The sequence below is a fragment of the Hipposideros armiger genome, unplaced genomic scaffold, assembly GCF_001890085.2.
Source record: "Hipposideros armiger isolate ML-2016 unplaced genomic scaffold, ASM189008v1 scaffold_185, whole genome shotgun sequence".
Lineage (NCBI taxonomy): Eukaryota > Metazoa > Chordata > Mammalia > Chiroptera > Hipposideridae > Hipposideros > Hipposideros armiger.
Genome location: NW_017731535.1, coordinates 166,056 through 182,654, shown reverse-complemented (window position 1 = coordinate 182,654; position 16,599 = coordinate 166,056). Strand labels below are relative to the sequence as shown.

The following is a 16,599-nucleotide window of genomic DNA, read 5'->3' as shown; positions in this document are numbered from 1 at the left end:
GCAAGAGAAAAAAAATCGGTGATACTGACCCTGTCTTTATTTAAAACATTGGTGGTTTGTTCATCAAATATTTGGTATTTTGATTTTCCCAAATATTGCGCCAACATATCCATGAGGTGCAGGCACCCCCTTAAAATTCGCCCTTGAGGAAAGTGCCTCCTGCCTTCCCCTCAGTCCAGGCCTGGCCTGGGCCCCTCACCAGGGGGCACAAGCGTAGTAGCTGGAAGTCGTTTCTACCACGCGGGTGGCGCCCCGCCCTCCTGTGGACTGCCATGTGATGTTGTATGTACAATCCCAAGGACACTAAAGACAGAGCCCCCCGTCTCTCACCGTTCTGTCAGCACACAGTAGGCTGTCACTCACAGCTCTCTTGTTAGCACATAGTAGGCTGTCAGTGACTTGACTCACAAATGACCAGTAAATGCCCTGACCCCCAGCAGCATGGATCATAGTAACCGTCACCATCACCTCATCACTTCTTCACGTCCCCTCCGGCTTCCAGGCTCTGGACACTGCTGCGGGTCCCCGCAGAGCCCCCCGGTCTCCAGAATGCCACCCTCACACCCTCAGGCATGGAACACGCAGGTGGTGTTCCAGGAGAGAGGTCACCTCCACATGAGCAAATGCAGACAGTGTAAAGGCCACCATCCAGCCTTAAATGTGTCCCCTGAGCTACGCACACACTGTGTGACCCACTCTGCAGAGGGAGGTGACAGCATACTGTGTTGTTGGGGTTCCCACAGGTAAGGCCAGGTGACTCCTCTCTGTTACATGTTCCCAGAGCCACACAAATGCTGGGCAGTAAACACTTGTCAGTGATACTTAAGTACCGTGACCCGGAAGCAGGTGGAGGTGTGTACAGAGGGAATAAAACTGAGCCAAAGCTTTGACACAGCCCAGACTGGTCGTCCAGGACCCAGAACCTGTCTTCATGGCCACGGTGCCATGTCTGTGTCCAGGAAGCAGTGTTGCCCAGTGGCCAGTATTTGTTTTTCCTCATGAAAGTAATTTCCTGGTAAAATAAAGTCCAGATGACCACATCACCTAAAATGTTGAAGTTGTTTGCATGGAGATTTAATTTAGACGGCAGGAAGGACAGAAGGGTACGGACGCTGAGGGCCTGCCTCTTCCCTCCGTGCCTTTCCTTCCACAGAACATCACCCTTCTTGTTTATTTCGAAAGAAAGAACTTTCCCTTAAACTTGGGAATTTAATATTTTAAACTTGAAAATGAAATCAACTCACAACAGGTATTCAATCAGATGACATGTCATTGCTAGCACTTTAAATCCTGTGAGGGAAAGTCCTGTTGGGGTAGTTAGCTTGTGTTAGCCAAATATAAAGACTTTCCTTTTGTTCAACATGCCTCGTACATGAGCAAGTGTCGACGCGGCATCAGCTGCCCTCACACCTGCTTGCGTCCAATTCTGCACAAGGTTTAGGGACAGGTTTTCTCATCGGAAACTCACAAATGGTCTCCAGTAAACCCCCAGGACTGGCGACTGATTGGAGAAATGGAAAGAATTTTTGTTGTTTTTCAACTGGTTGCTTGAGATTAATCTGACCTGAGAGATTTTAGGACTAGAAATCCATAGAGAGATAATATTTTGCTTCTTAGCTCTTGAAAACCTCAAGTCCTAACTTTTAAAAAATAATAGTACTTATGAAAACAGCTTGCATCAAAACGCTCCCCGAAAGGATACTGGGAGTCAAGCGTCCTTGTCAGAGTTTCACACACATGAGCGATTTTCGGCATCACAGCCAGCCCCTGAGTGACGGAGCTTTTGGGGCCCGGGCCAGGGGCGTTCTCTGCACCCCTGGGTCTGTCCAGCAGGGGCCCCTCCGGTGCCCTGGAGACAAACTCCAATGTATTCAGAGCAAAAAACTAGGACTTGGCACAAAAGAAGATACATAAGTCCAGGAACATGTAAGATCCCCAGATGTGTTATAAAAATAACACCCGTCTTTTCGAGAGAGCGTGTTTACCAATAACTCTCTCAATATGCTATTTAACTGTAGGAAAGGGCCTCGCACGAGGGTGTTTCGTTCCTCCAGCTGGAAGCAGGAAGTCAGTTTACCCCATGGCGGTGGGCAGGCCCGCCCTGGGAAGAAGGCAGAGCCCCGAGGGTGACACTGAGCAAATATTAAGTAAAACAAGTCCACTGATGGAGTTTTTAAAATGCCACGAAGGAAAAAAGATGGATGCACGTTTTCCGGGAGCGCTGTTTGTATGCCCATCCAGTGATTCTTGTTTTTTAAATGAAGGAAAGGAGGACCGCCTGGTCCCTCAGTGCCCAGGGAGTGAGGTTGTCACTCCGTGTTTGACAGGAAGTACGCCCAGCACCTGGGCCTGCACACCCGCCTCCGGTGACACCGATGGTGGCCTGTATTAAACAGAGACGTGACTACCTGTGATGGCTTCTGTCACGCAGGCCCTGGGTCAGCTGCTCACTGGACACTGCCTCCGTCCTAAATTGAATTTGTACATGGGAGTTTATATTTTATAATTCCCAGCCTTTTTGTCTTTTCTTGATAAATATTATACTCAGAATAAGAGGGCCTTTTAAAAAATCACCTTCGTTTCACATTTACTTCCTGTTTCTGTCACTGATATGGCATTGTCCCACTGTCTGCGCTGTAGTTGGACGTACATGTTTATTGTCATCGCAGGTTGTAGGAACCCTAAGGGAACAGAGGTTACTGCGAAATACACTCAGGTTTGCCTCTCAGACCCACCAGCATGCCTTCAACAAAACCGGTAGACTCCGGGATAAGATGCTACCCGGAGCCCACATGGCCATCCTTGCTTAGCACGCGGCACTGGTCCCAGGAGCCCCACAGGTACCGAAACCTGAGGATGCCTGAGCTCCTGATACGATGGGGCAGTGTTTGCACCAGCCCAGCCGTGCACAGCGGCTGCGGCAGGTGTGCCCTCACGGGCACACCTCGTCCTCATGGGCCCGGGGCCGGCCTGACATTCAAGCTTTGCTTTGTGCAACTTCCTGAAAACTTTGGATCTGTGGTTGGTCGAATTCACAGATGCAAAACCCTCGGAAAAGGCGGGCACACTGTCCAGACACATGGTATCTTCCACAGGGAGGTCACCTGAGAGATTAGCTCTGACTCCCAGTAATAAGATGGTGTCCAGACCTTGGCTGGACCGAGTCATTCCTCATAGAAATATAGTTCTTGATTTTTAAAAACTTACATTCTTAACTTAAACACCATGTTGAAACCCAGACTGCGATCCCCTAAATTAACCAATTACTGTATTCACTAGACTTGAGTTTATAAGACAATTGGATTTTTTCTCATACCGCATTTACCCTCCACATATAAAGCTTTTTTGCCTTGATAAAAAGCAGCAAGAAAACACAAACAAAGAAACAAACACTGCAGATTCTGAGAGATCAATGAGAGGGCATCTAAAATTATTTTGCTTACCAAGAGTGTGGTTAGACTAGGAATAAAGCCTTTTAGTTAAGAAATTGCCATTTTAATAGGTCTCAGCGGCCTAATATCTGCTTCAACCTAACTGCTTGGCAAGCTTGGTGCATGTTTCTTTGTAGTCAAAACTCAGCTTCCATAGCAGAAAGTTTAAATAACTGAGATAAGGTCAGATGTAGGGACTTCTGGGGAGAAAGTGGCTACAGTTTGCAACATTCTAAAATTAGAAAGAATTCTGAAGGTTACACATCCTGGTTAAAACTTGGGTTCTGGAGCTCCAGAGCTGGAATAATGCTCTGGTGGGCAGCTTACCAGGTGCGTCACTTTAAGTAAATCTCTTAACCCCCTCAGGCTTGGGTTCCTTGTCTGTAAAAAACCCCAGCCTTTTAGGGTTTTTGTGACAACAGTGATGCAGTGCGTTTCCCCAGCCCAGTAGCTGGCACACAGTTAGCAGCCAGAGGTAGTAACTCTCCCCGCCCCTCAGGGAACAGCAGCTCTGGCCCTGAAAGTCAGTTTATGCCGGAATAAAAGGCACTGAATCAAGGAGCCGTACTGGGGTCCCTGTGCCAGACGTGCAGGGGCCGAGATGGGTGAAGGGGTCAAAGGTACAAACCTCCAGTCACAAAATAAAAGAGTCGTGGGGTGGAATGGACCATGGTGACGACAACTAGCAGCATTGTAGTGCATGTTTTATAGTTCTCATCACAAGAAAGAAAACCCTGCACCTGTGTATGGTGATGTTAACAGGACTTACTGTGGTGACCGTTGAGCAATACCTGCCAATAGCGAATCATTATGTTGACACTGTTGCAATGTTATATGTCAGTTGTATCTCAATTTAAAAAAAGAAAGAAAAGAACATTACAAGTAAAGGGAGAAAGACTGATATGAATACTAAATAACCCCTCAGTAGACGCCCTCCTGCCTCAGCAGTCCCAATGCACGCATTGTGCTAACCACTCCGACTGGACTGGACGTTGAATACAGTTCATCCTTCTGGGACCGTGCAGGAGGCATTTCAGGACCTTCCATGAAACTATCGCTGTAAATTCAAGAAATGCTTGCCTCTTGTTGGAAAGCGTGTTGACGGAGCTAGCTTTTCCCATACACAGCAGCTACCAGTTATCGAGGTCTTACTAGGTGCCTGGATTTGATTAGTTAGTATGCCCTTAATTTGTCATTCAATTTTCAGAACACCAGTTGCAGCAACTATGACTGTATTACATTTAACAAAGAACAGCAAAAGTAAACACAGTTTTTCAGCAGTTGACGCTCGGGAGAGAGCGTCCCATCAATAAGCGCAGTGCTTGGTGTACGTGCTGGAACCAGGGAGGGATGTGCTGGTGGGGACCTGCTCTCCTGAGGCGCCGAGGAGTGAGCAGTGGGATGAGATGAGGTGGCCTTGTTCGAATCGGTGACCCACTGAGCTAACGCCGCCTGTCCACTTCACAGCCACCTGCGGGGGCACGCTGACCGGCATGGCGGGCGTGGTCCTGAGCCCAGGTTTCCCGGGCGCGTACCCCAACAACCTGGACTGCACCTGGACCATCACCTTGCCCACTGGGTATGGTAAGTGGAAACACTTCTGCCTTCCTGAAAAGTCACCTTTTAATTTCTGTCTTGGAAAAAAACCCAGCTGAATAAGAAACGTGGCTCATTCTGTTGACATAACTGTGTATTTAATTGAAAGTGGCTTACAGATTTGAGTAAAGCCTGGGCAGAGTAACTTCAGGAACAGAAAGGCATCTGCACGCACAGTTCAGCCGTGCCAGTCTTTTCAGGGCAAGTTAACTTCGCAGCCGACTGATGGCGTGTGAGGCCCATGCGCTCCGCACCTCATTCAGCCGCCAGTCTCGTCACCACCTGCCTTCTGGACTCTCCGCATGGAACTCAATAGCGCATGCTGTTTGTTTTGAACAATTTCAAGGCTTTTTTAGGTTGTGACGTATTTTGGTGGTGTTTTTATAAATTTTTGTAATTATGTATTGTACTGAGTTAGCTTTATGAGAATGGCTTTTTATAACATTCAGTTTTCAGCTTTCAGGTTATTCATTTTGAATAATTCATAATTTGAACTGTTACGTACGCTAACATCTCATCCCGGCGTCCTTCAGAAAAGCGCCGTCTTTGGGACGCGTTGCCTCCCTGGCAGGCCTTGCCCTGTCTGCCTCAGGGTTTCCCTTGCTCTTGATTTAGTTAATTAGTTTCCCCTGGTGATTTTCACAATAGCAGCACACCGTGATAGGTGTGCCAAATTACCAGTGTCCAGGACATAACAATTGGCAACTTGCGGACTAAATAATTACTGGTTAATAAAATGCTGTGAAAGGTGAATGAACATAAGCATAAATGGACATCGCTGCCCTAGAGGGGGTCCTATTTTTTATTAAGTTTTCAAAGCGTCTGCCTTAAGGACCTGTGCCCAGCATGGCAGCGGTACTAGGAGTGTGCCAGGAAAGGGGGGCCACCTGCTCAGCACATAGCCCCCAAGAGGAAAAACGTCCCACGCGCACCTGCTGTGGACACACCTGGCACATTACACCAGGGAAAGAGGGCACATGGAGGGGTGGCCCCACGGGTGAGGGTCAGGTGCGCTGGCTTCAGAAGGCGCCACCCACAGGGCATGCTGGGTGAGCGAGGGGAGGGTATTCACGAAGGGAAAACAGAGCCTCTATTTCTTCCCAGTTTTTTAGTTCGGTTTTGTTTTTAAGGCAGTAATTCTGCCACATGAAGCAGAGGCCTTGAAGTGACTCTCCCCAGCATGGGCTCAGCTATTCCCAAAGGTGACGTTGGCTCTGAAGATGTGGATGGATGGGGACGGTCGCCCGGGCCTGGCGTTAGGGGCTGACTGGAAGATACACATGAGCCCGCCTAGTCCAGCAGGCTCTTGGGGACCACATGCTAATTAGGAAAAGGCCGTAGTGGTTGAGAGCAGAGAGTCAGGGGACCCCAGGCCCCTGTGGCTACGGCAGTGAGTGAGTCTCCCAGATGAACACAGGACAGAACCAGACTGAGACACACACAGAACAGTTTTGGGTTCCAGAGAGAGGTGGTGGGGAGACGGGGAGGGGATCTAGAGTGGCAAACTGCTAGCTGTAAATAAACGAGTCCCAGCGACGTCAAGCCCAGCCCTGGGAATGCAGTCTACAGTCTCCTAACAACTTGTGCGGTGACAGACGGCGCCTAGATGGCGGAGATCACTGCAAAAGGTATATAACTGTCAGATCATGCGTCATACACCCGAAACTCCCATAATATTGTATGTCAATTATACTTTAATAGAAAAAGTAAAAGATAAATATAGCCTGGTTTCCAAAAGAAATCAACAGCATCTGGAAGAAAAGGCGAAAAAAAGCGTTACGTCTTAAATTCTAAATACATGAAAATAGCATGACTATTCCTAGCTCTTTCGAATAGGTATAGTTATGCTTCACAATAAATTTAATTAATGCATGAGGTTTGCTTTCTAATCATGAAGTTATAATATCCTTCTCAAGGATATAACGTGAAGTTATAAATTTAGGGAAGAGACATCTAAGTGGTGGTAGGTTCTCCCCAAGTGTGAATATTTAGAATTTTTCTGTTCCTGCTAGGAATGCTTTCTGGGGCTTGATGATTATAGAGCATTTTGCAGACTCTGAAAAACTTTACTGCCTAGTTTTCAACCACATCAGGTTTATGAAAACCCTCCAGTAAATGAGCTCTCTCTCATCCGTTCCCATCCTTCTGTGGTCCCCGTCTCTTCTCCCCTGTAACGTTGGTCACCCAGTCGCTCCCACTGTCCCTTCCATGTATGTGGCTCAAAACACCGCCCTCTTCCTGCTCTCAAATGCCCGGCCACGTGTGCAGCCGCACGTGACACGTGTGCGGCTGGGGAAGGTGCCCGGCCATGTGTGCAGCCGCACATGACACGTCTGCAGCCGCATGTGACACGTGTGCAGCTGGGGAAGGTGTCTCAGCCTCGACTCAGATGCCCAGCCAGTACCTTCTTCTCCTGGGCTCGGTCTGGTCCAGCGCAGCGGGCCCTGCCTGTTCCCATGACACCGCCAGAATCCCAGGTGCTCCCCATCCCCTGAGCCCGCGTTTCCGAAAGCTGGTTCTTCCAGGAATCTCCCAAATCAGAGGCAAACATCAGATAGCGCCCCTGGAGAATTTGAGAAAGTAAGTTTGAGTTTGAAACCCAGGAATCAGCATTTTTAAGGCAAGTCCTCCAGATGTTTCTTATCAAAAACAATGAGAACACAGCAAAGGTGACCACTGTATCTTTTAGTTATCCTTTCTCGCCTCTTTGATCTTCTATATTGTTTCCTAATGCCAAGCCTTAGGGTGTTTCTGGAACATTTCCATAATTACAGCCCAGGAAAAGGCTCCTGGTTTCCCACTGGGACCAGCAGGGAGATTGGAAAGACATATTTTTACTGATGTCACAGTCGATGTTCTACCTGGAAAACGGCTGTTAGGATGATGTTGGTAATCAAGTTGGAAGGTAGTAACAAGACACTTTGTCCTCTGTTCCGGGAAAAGGTGCGACGGGTAATGGACGTTAATCAGCACGGCGGAATTAACCGGTTCTTCCTGGGGAATGCGCAGGTTGTTATTTACTTAATATAAATTGCGTAGCTGAAAAAATGCAGCAATCATAGGACTTGGACAAGTTGGAAGCAGAAGAGAATATTATTTAGTATGCAGCAGCATGATGAATCGTCTTTAAAGTGAATTACAAGAAAAATTGCTACTCTTCTTTCAGAGTTTTCTTCAAAATAGGTTCTATTTCAATGTTTTTGGAGTTCCTTCCTTTCATCAAACACATACATTCTTGCTTCCTTAATGATCAGTTTGGGGTTTTGGTCACCCCATCGAATGTTACTGGTCATTGTATGAATAAGTTTCTCTAGTTACCCCGAATAACACACACATCCAGAATATGAGACGCTGGGGCCTTTTCTCCAGGAACATATATCCGATGTTTCTCATTCATGGAGGATTGGACTGGGGTGTTTTGACTCTTTATGCGGCTGGATGTGCACACACTGCCTGATAGATTAGCCAGTTTTATAGTGAACAGCTCCCAGCTTAATCAAATAATTCTTTTGATTGATCCCACATCCCTCCCATGTTCATGGGTCAATCAATAACTTAATTACATATGCGAAAGGGATTGGCTGCTTTGGCATCATGTGGAAACCACCTTTGCCTGTTTCTGGAATCATTCATTCTGGGGACACCATTTCTCACATCTTTCCAGTGACAAGGCAGCTTGTGTCTTGAAGTGACCCAAGGACTACTGACTGGAAGTGCTTATGGGGGGGATGGGGGGTGGGGGGGACAGTGGACATGGTGGCTGCTCCTGTCCCAGCTCTGAGTTGAACTGAGTCGAAATTCTAGCGCTCTCAGTTACTGCCGGCATGAATTTGCACAAGTTACTAAAACGTTTTTAAACCCCACTTCCTTGTCTTTAAAATAAGTACTATAGAGTATCATTCTCACAGTGCTCTTCTGAAGGAACGGAAATGCCTGATATGGAGAAGGCAGTATTAACTGTTAATGTAGCTGAGCCACATGCACTAATGATGTTATGCTGTTTTCTTTCCTTTCACACAGTTGAGTTGCTGTTTTTTGTGTGTTGCTTTGGCATGAGCCCAATTAGCTCAGAATTTCTGTCTTTATTTTTTTGGAAATTTCTAAAGGCCAAGTTAATAGACACACAACCAAGGTTTTCCTGCTTTACCGATTACCTTTTATATTTACAAACCACTGCTCTAATATCGCACACCAGCTGTCCTAAATGACCTTGGCTTTGGACCAGCGAGAAGCATACAGAGGATATAAAAGATTCTTTAGAATATTCCCCAAATTCTAAAACTATTATCTCTTTTGCCATATGTTATTTTTACACATGGAGGATGCAAAATGGAGCAATTGCCACTCACAAGTTCGGTCACCCAAAAAACGAGGGCTTAACTCTGAAGTCACGGTCTCATTACTATTCAAAGTTTTGTCAAAGTCCAAAGTCAAAAATCCTTTTACTGACACTTTTCGATATAATGACAATCGGATGAGAATGTACTGTGTCAATTCCTCCAAAGATGGGTCTTCAGCTCCATTTTCTTGTTGTAAAAACACATTTTCTCCAGGATCCCATGAGATAATAAAAGGATAACTTGGTTATGTTCATTAATTTAATCCCCTCATTTTGGCTTGAAGATGTCAAACTGGACAGAATTTGTGGAAAAGTTCGATAGCTAACTAATTCCATCTTTAAGCAGATTAGAGCTGGGCTCTGTTTTACCTCCTGATGTGTATGGGGACGTTTGATATGTGGCTGGATACTTTATCCTGCTTAAAATGCTAATTTTGTTCATAATATTGCAGTTGTCATCATTCCATTCCTACTTTAAGTTTAATTCCAAATCAGTAAAAGGCCCCCTACTTTTGAGATTTGGCCATCTTTCTCTTTCTTTTATTTATTTATTTATTTATTTATTTTACCCCTTAATGTGCTTTCTGTCTTTCAGTCCTTTCTTGAATGTGTCATTCTCTGCATTTCAAAGTGTAATCTGGATAAATATATATGTACATCCGAAATGAGCACATTTTAAGCCATTCCCCTGCTATTTGATTTATACCCCACAAGTGAAGTGTTTTAAGCATTCTGACCTTGTCCTAGTGTCACATTCTATCTGGTACTTTTTGGATATAAATAGAAATGTCACTAATTCAGTAGTTGTTTCGGCTATTCTCATGTCCACTCTGCATTCCACCTCGTGGTGACGACTGTGATAGATATTTAGGAAACTGTAGCCCACAGGGGTTTAGTGCTCTGACATAGTCACACCACACTCACACTCACACACTCACACTCATACACACACTCACACACACACTCACAGTCACACACTCACACAGGATTTGTTAGTACAGTTTATTAATAACGAAACTTTTTAAATCAGATTTGTGAGCCATGCTACAAAATAAAACTATTTTTAATTCAGCCATTGGTGAAGAAATAAATTGATATTGATGTGTAGCTTTCTAAATGGTGGAGCAGCTCAACTGTCACCTCAGTGTGAAGGGGACAGTTCAGAACTGAGGGACTAAGAGAGTGCTAGTTCAACTTCCTTTCTCCTCTCTTCCCTCTGTTTCTCCAATCCTCCTCCTTCCCCCCCGCCTCCTGCTTCCATATTTCTTTTGACCAAACATATTCACTGGAATTTAGAGGAAGATCAATAAGTCATTGATGGTCATTCAACAGAGATAAATATTTGACGTTTAGATATTTACAGACGTGTCCCACGTTGGTTGTGTAGCGTACCTGATGTTGGAATGGCCAAGACAGCTTCACGGGGGAACACGCCACCCATGGCTGCTGCTGTGCTACTGGTATACAAGTGTGGAGATGCATGTGGATTAAGTTACTCATTCTACAATGAGTCTAGATGTTGGTTGACTTGTTAAAGGTCTTTCTTTCAGCACCAGCGTTTTCTTCTGTTCTCTGCTTCCCTAGCCACTTGCTCAAGGATCCCACATTCTACTTCCTTCCATTCTTCTTCTTCCGACCCAGGTTGAACAAACTTAATAGAAAGCAGTTTTCTCCAAGAAGAATTGGAGTATTGTGCTCATCGTGAGATTGCCTGCTCTTGTCTAGCACATTTGCATGCTAAGCCACAAAAAGTGAAGGCTTTGTCCATCAGAGGTTGGTGGAAATACTACAGTGCCTCCTCCCATGCTGCAGGGGACATAACACCTAGCATGTCTGAGCACTGGTTTACCCACCTGTAAGATGATGGTGATGATAATGACCTTGCTGGGGAATTGGGAGGAGAGAGTTAGTTGGTAAGTTGGATCCTGACTTGGCAGTTGGCCTTACACAGTGCCCACCCACAAAGGGTGTTATGTACTCTTTTGTTGCTCCTCACAAAATTTTCTCCATAATTGATGAAATTAGTTGTTTAGGATGACTTTAAATTTTATGGAGTACATTTAGTGCTTTTGTTTTCCCTACAACTCTTTACATGAGGTTTTCTTTTTCCTTTTTTGCCAAATTCTAGCTTTTGATAACTGCATTTTTCATCAATACCTAAGTGGATATGTTTGCTTTACATTTCTCTGCATTTATACTTAAGTAAGATAACTCATTAAGCATTATCGTTAGTTTCCGAAACCTAGGAAATATGTATCAAACAGATAAGATAGAAAGTGAAAATAAAGCTCTTCTTATCCATCAAGAACACAAAGCAAAGCTTCTCTGGTATGTTGGGAGAATCATCTATAACAGCTATTAGAATTCTCACGTTAGGCTTTACAAAACCAAATTAATTGCATGGCTTGATGCAAAAACTAATGCTTTTGGAGTTCTATCTAAACTATTTAAGTGAATTAAAATATTTCAGACACGGTAGTTAAATAAATTTTGGAACATGCAGCAATGCTACAGCAAATGACCACATGACTCTGTGTCTTTCTTCTAAAGGATCAGCTGTAGCTTATCTGTACAGGTCAGTGTGACTCCACTGACATGGGCTGTTTGGACAGTCTGGTCCATTGAACTGTGCCGGGCTGTTAGACTGAATTGTGAGAGTTATCGTGGGGTTTCTTGCAAACATCAGTGACTTGCTTTCCATGCAGAATATAATCGAAAGAATCACCTGCTAAACTAACAAATCTCTGGGCAGTGGTCTGACCATTTAACAGCCACGTTTAAAGTTTGTTACATTTAGGTTTGGACCTCTATTGGCTGCTCCCTTGGTAAATCTGTAAATTAACTTATGGATGGTTTGATATACAATTACAACCTTGTGTTTATGGTTGTAATAATTATAACAGCAGCTGGACAAAATCGTGGCCATGTGTGTGAGTACCAGTCACCATTCTAAGAATTACACCTGTACGTCTCTGTAAAACAATACTGGTAATAGTCACATTTTACAAGTAAGTTGCCGTGGGGACATTAATTATGTGGATAAAAGCCACAGAGCTAGTAGGTGGCAGAGGGGAAACTGAACCAAGGTGTGTTGTAACCCAAAATGTGTGTTCTTCTCCACTACACCATTCTGCCTTCTAGAGAAAAATTATTTGGGGAGACTCATCAAATTATAATCATTTTTGATAAACATTGATTTTATAAATGTTGATATTTACTTTCATTTCTTTTGCATATTTTTTCATAGGCGCACATATTCAATTTCTGAATTTCTCTACTGAAGCTAATCATGACTACCTGGAAATCCAAAACGGACCGTACCACACCAGCCCTATGATCGGGCAGTTTAGTGGCAGTGACGTCCCCTCCGCACTGCTGAGCACAACCCATGAAACACTCATCCACTTTTACAGCGACCATTCGCAAAACCGGCAAGGATTTAAGCTTGCTTACCAAGGTAAGGAATCAAAAAATCAAACATATTTCTTATGTTTGTATTCTTTAAATTGTATCAAAATGTAAGCCTCCCTAATTGGCTAAAAACCTGTATAGCAGGAATGATGTTTGGTGGAATTCTGTTTGCTGATTAGTAGTGGAGCGGTCACTGTCCTTGCCCACACAAGTGTGGACAGAAAGGCATAATCAGCTCCCATGGCCCCCCCGGGGCCCCCACACTTCCTCTCTCACGCTCTCCTGCTCTGACGGCACCCTCCACACTCTCCCCGGCGGCCGTTATCATGCACCCTGCAGGCCACATGGCTTCATCATCACCTAGGCTCCTCATTTGTCACTGTGTCCTCTGAGGCACTTGTGGGTCTTGTCCATTTAGGACCACAGTGTAGGGCGTCCATTCATAATGGAAGTGGGTCTGGCAGTGTCGTTCCCATAGTCATGCCTTGTCTCAGTCTCAGACAGTGGCTGCTCATACTCTTCAAGTCATGTTCAAATGATGCCAGAAAAATAATTCAGTGAATGAACTTTATCCTTTTTTAAACCATCAAGAGATGTCTAAGAAAAGTTTGACCTAACCATGATCATAGCATTTTCAACATGTAAAAAAGTTCAAAATTTTCATTTCATAAAAGAAAATAATGTAACTGGTCTTTTCTTGAATATTGTTAAATCAAATTAAGTGAAAAATGTCAAAAGTAAGACCTTATCTTTTAACATGGCTAACTCGATTATTTTCTTTCAATTCATAGACTGCTTTCAAAAATAGAGTTTTAATATTTAATTGCTGCAAGAGGATAGTATTTTGTGTTGAACTTCTAGACACTGTTACCTAAGTTGTTACTATAAATTTTAAATTTAGATTTTCAGAATTTGGATCTCTTAAAATAGGAGTCCAGGTAGGAGGGAAAAGAGCGGGAAATAAGGGCTGGACCAGTGGGGAGGCTGACAGGAAACATCGCCAGGATTTCCTCTGCACGCACTGTCTTCCATTCCTTGCCGGCCCCGTTCCGTTCCCGCTCCCTCCCAGGGAGCAGTGTCACATCCTCCCTGAAGGGCGCTCACGTCCACACACAGAAAGAACACCAAGGGGCAGCTTTCCCCGACACGTCTGTCTGCCGGGGGTCAGCCTGACCTCTCAGCCTTTCTCCTCTCAGAACGGAAGACTGTGCCCTCTGCCGACGCCAGCCCGTTCCGTGCTCTGGGCTCTGGGCTCTGGGCACACTGCTCTCTGCTCTTTCGGTTGTTACAGTAGGAATCACCTCTCCCTGTTGCATCTTCAGCTGCTACTTCTCTACTAGACCTTTCCCCACAGTGTTTGAACTACACAGAAATCTCTCTCTCTCTCTTTCTCCCTCTCTCCTATTTATATGTAAGTTTTATTGTACCTTTGACCCCTATCTTTCTTCAGCTTCCACGTTAAAAACACATTTTACAGGAATAATCTCCACTGGCCTTCTCACTTCTCTTTAACAGGCCCGTCTGTCGACACAGCCTCCATTTCAGTAGTCCCTCATGTCACTAAATGCCAGGGGCCAGCTCCACTTCTCATGCGTCCCGGTAGGTTTCCGGGCTCCTGTCACTCCTTCTGGCTCAATGCCGTCTCGCCTTGGCTTCGGAACAGCAGGACCTCTGGGCTTTGCTGCTGTCTCACTGAGGACACTCACCATGAGTTGCTCAGTGAATCACTCAGGATGCTATTTGTCTGTTGCATCCTGTCGTCTTCTTTGACTGCCCCAGCCAGGTCACCTCCCCCCGCTGGACGTTCAGCCTCACCTTGTGCGTCTCCACACGTGACGGTCCCTGGTGCTGCTCACTAAACCTCTCTTGCTCTTCCCAATTCTGGACACAGGAAGCGATGCCCTGCCTTCCTCCTTTAAGAATGAGTGTGGGGGTACGACTCACTTTGGCTGGTGACATCTGAGTGAGTTTAATTTGGGATGGAAATTCTAAGCACCAGAATCTAGTTTGCTGTAATGGTTGACAGGTCAATCCTCTACCATCCCTACAGGAGTAGGAAGTGAGACTTCTTATTCTAAGCCCCGGAGACCTGGGCTATTTCCTGCTGCTGTGGTATAAACCAGCCTAAACCAACTGGTATACCCTAGGACTTAGCAAGATCTGGACTTGGCTATTTCTATGTTGAGTGAGTGTCTCACCATAAAGAATTTGCCTCCTGAGGAGAGGAGCCCTTTGCTTTCCTCTCTGTTCTCTGCTCTCTGCTCTGCATGACGCACAGTGCCAGGACCCTCACAGGTCCCCGATGTGCAGCTTCACCCTCCTAACTAGGGGTTCTTCTCCCCCAGATGGTATGGACTTGTCGTGCTGCACATGCATTTTGGGAAGCACCTGTGCAGGGCTCACCTTTATTCGGTTGCCTTCTATGCTCTTGCTTTCTTATTCAATCAGATCTGTTCGCGTCCCTGCTCATTGGATTTGTTGCTATTGGAACCACTCAGCCAATCCATGTCAATGCAGATATTGGCAACAGTGCCCTGTTGCAGGAGACCAGCTCCCGCAGGGCCAGGGGTTCCCTCAGGTGGAGGCAGGGCCAGGGGTTCCCTCAGGTGGAGGCAGAGTCGTCGAGGAAAAAGGAAAAAACGCGGGGAGACACAGGAGCGCTTTCTCAAGAAGTGTCTCCCTTTATTTTACAGCACGCCCCTTTTTCTACCGGGCAGTTTAACATTGTCCCATTAGTATCAGGGTTTTACTTCCTCATAATTCTTATGTTCCAGGGTACAGCTAGACCTTTTCTATGCTAAAGACTAACTTATCCCAACTATGCCCAAATCCCTCCACCTACAATGACAGTGACCAAGGCCTGAGCCTCTACGTAATCACCTAAAGCATGGTTACCATGACTACCCAACAATTATTCTAAACACTGTTGTCTAAGCAGGATCTTAAGATTTACAGGGTGTGTACTTTGACCTTTACTAAGAGACTAGTAGTGTGACTACAATTGCCTTTAGTGTATAAAATAGAATTATTGTGATATATCTATCAGAAGCGGAATTTAACTTTTTTAAGATATTATACAGTATCTGTTTCTCAGTCAGAGCTTCAGAATTTGTCACAATTGCAGTGCGCTTGGCCATGTCAGATACTGAGGTGCAGCCGGCTCCCGGCACCCTGTGTCCTGTCTTGGCAATGTTTGGTTTTGTAGTGGCCTCTTTATGGGATTGTGCTTTAAGCCAAAGAAGTACAGGGTAGTAGAGAAACGGGGCTCTCGTGTCTATCGGGAAGCACTGTCCAAGTGGTCACAGGCACTGGCCGCCTAATGTGCAAATCGCCCCGAGTGGACCTTGAGCTTAACTGCCAGTATTCAAATATTATTGTCACTAGTACCTTTTTTCTCTTTTTTTCATTTCACTTCTTCCAGTGCCAACACAAATCTTAAAGGTAGGATTGGGTCGTTATTTGTTCTGTATTGCGCACACATATTTATGCGCTTAGCGATAAGTATACCAGTGACAACACAGAGTCTTGATCAAATCCTTGGATTAACTGGCTTTCATACATACATTGAGTCCCATTGTTCAGTAGGTCTAATTAATAAGGTAAGGAATGTAGAGTGTTAAGTTTAAGGCTCCTAAACAAAACTTGTATAAGAGAATTTTCGTTCCAAAGAGTCTATGACCAGACCTGGGGCTGTCTCTCAAAGGGGAGACTAGCAGCTAAGTCTTAGTGGGTAAGGGTTTTATAGCTGAAGTTGGATACAGAAGTAAAAAAAACAGTTAGTGTGTAAAAAAGGAAAAAAAATGGTTAGTTTATCTTATTTTA

The 16,599-nt window shown here is 45.1% G+C and overlaps 1 protein-coding gene across 1 annotated transcript in view; it reads left to right on the top strand.

Annotated features, from left to right (window-relative positions):
• The window catches only part of CSMD1 (CUB and Sushi multiple domains 1), a 1,699,370-nt gene that overhangs the window by 1,516,929 nt on the left and 165,842 nt on the right, over nucleotides 1-16,599 (top strand). The window contains exons 37-38 of the mRNA XM_019652695.1: nucleotides 4,899-5,015; nucleotides 12,614-12,823. Coding sequence (XP_019508240.1) covers nucleotides 4,899-5,015; nucleotides 12,614-12,823 — 327 coding nt within the window. The remainder of the gene's footprint in view (nucleotides 1-4,898; nucleotides 5,016-12,613; nucleotides 12,824-16,599) is intronic.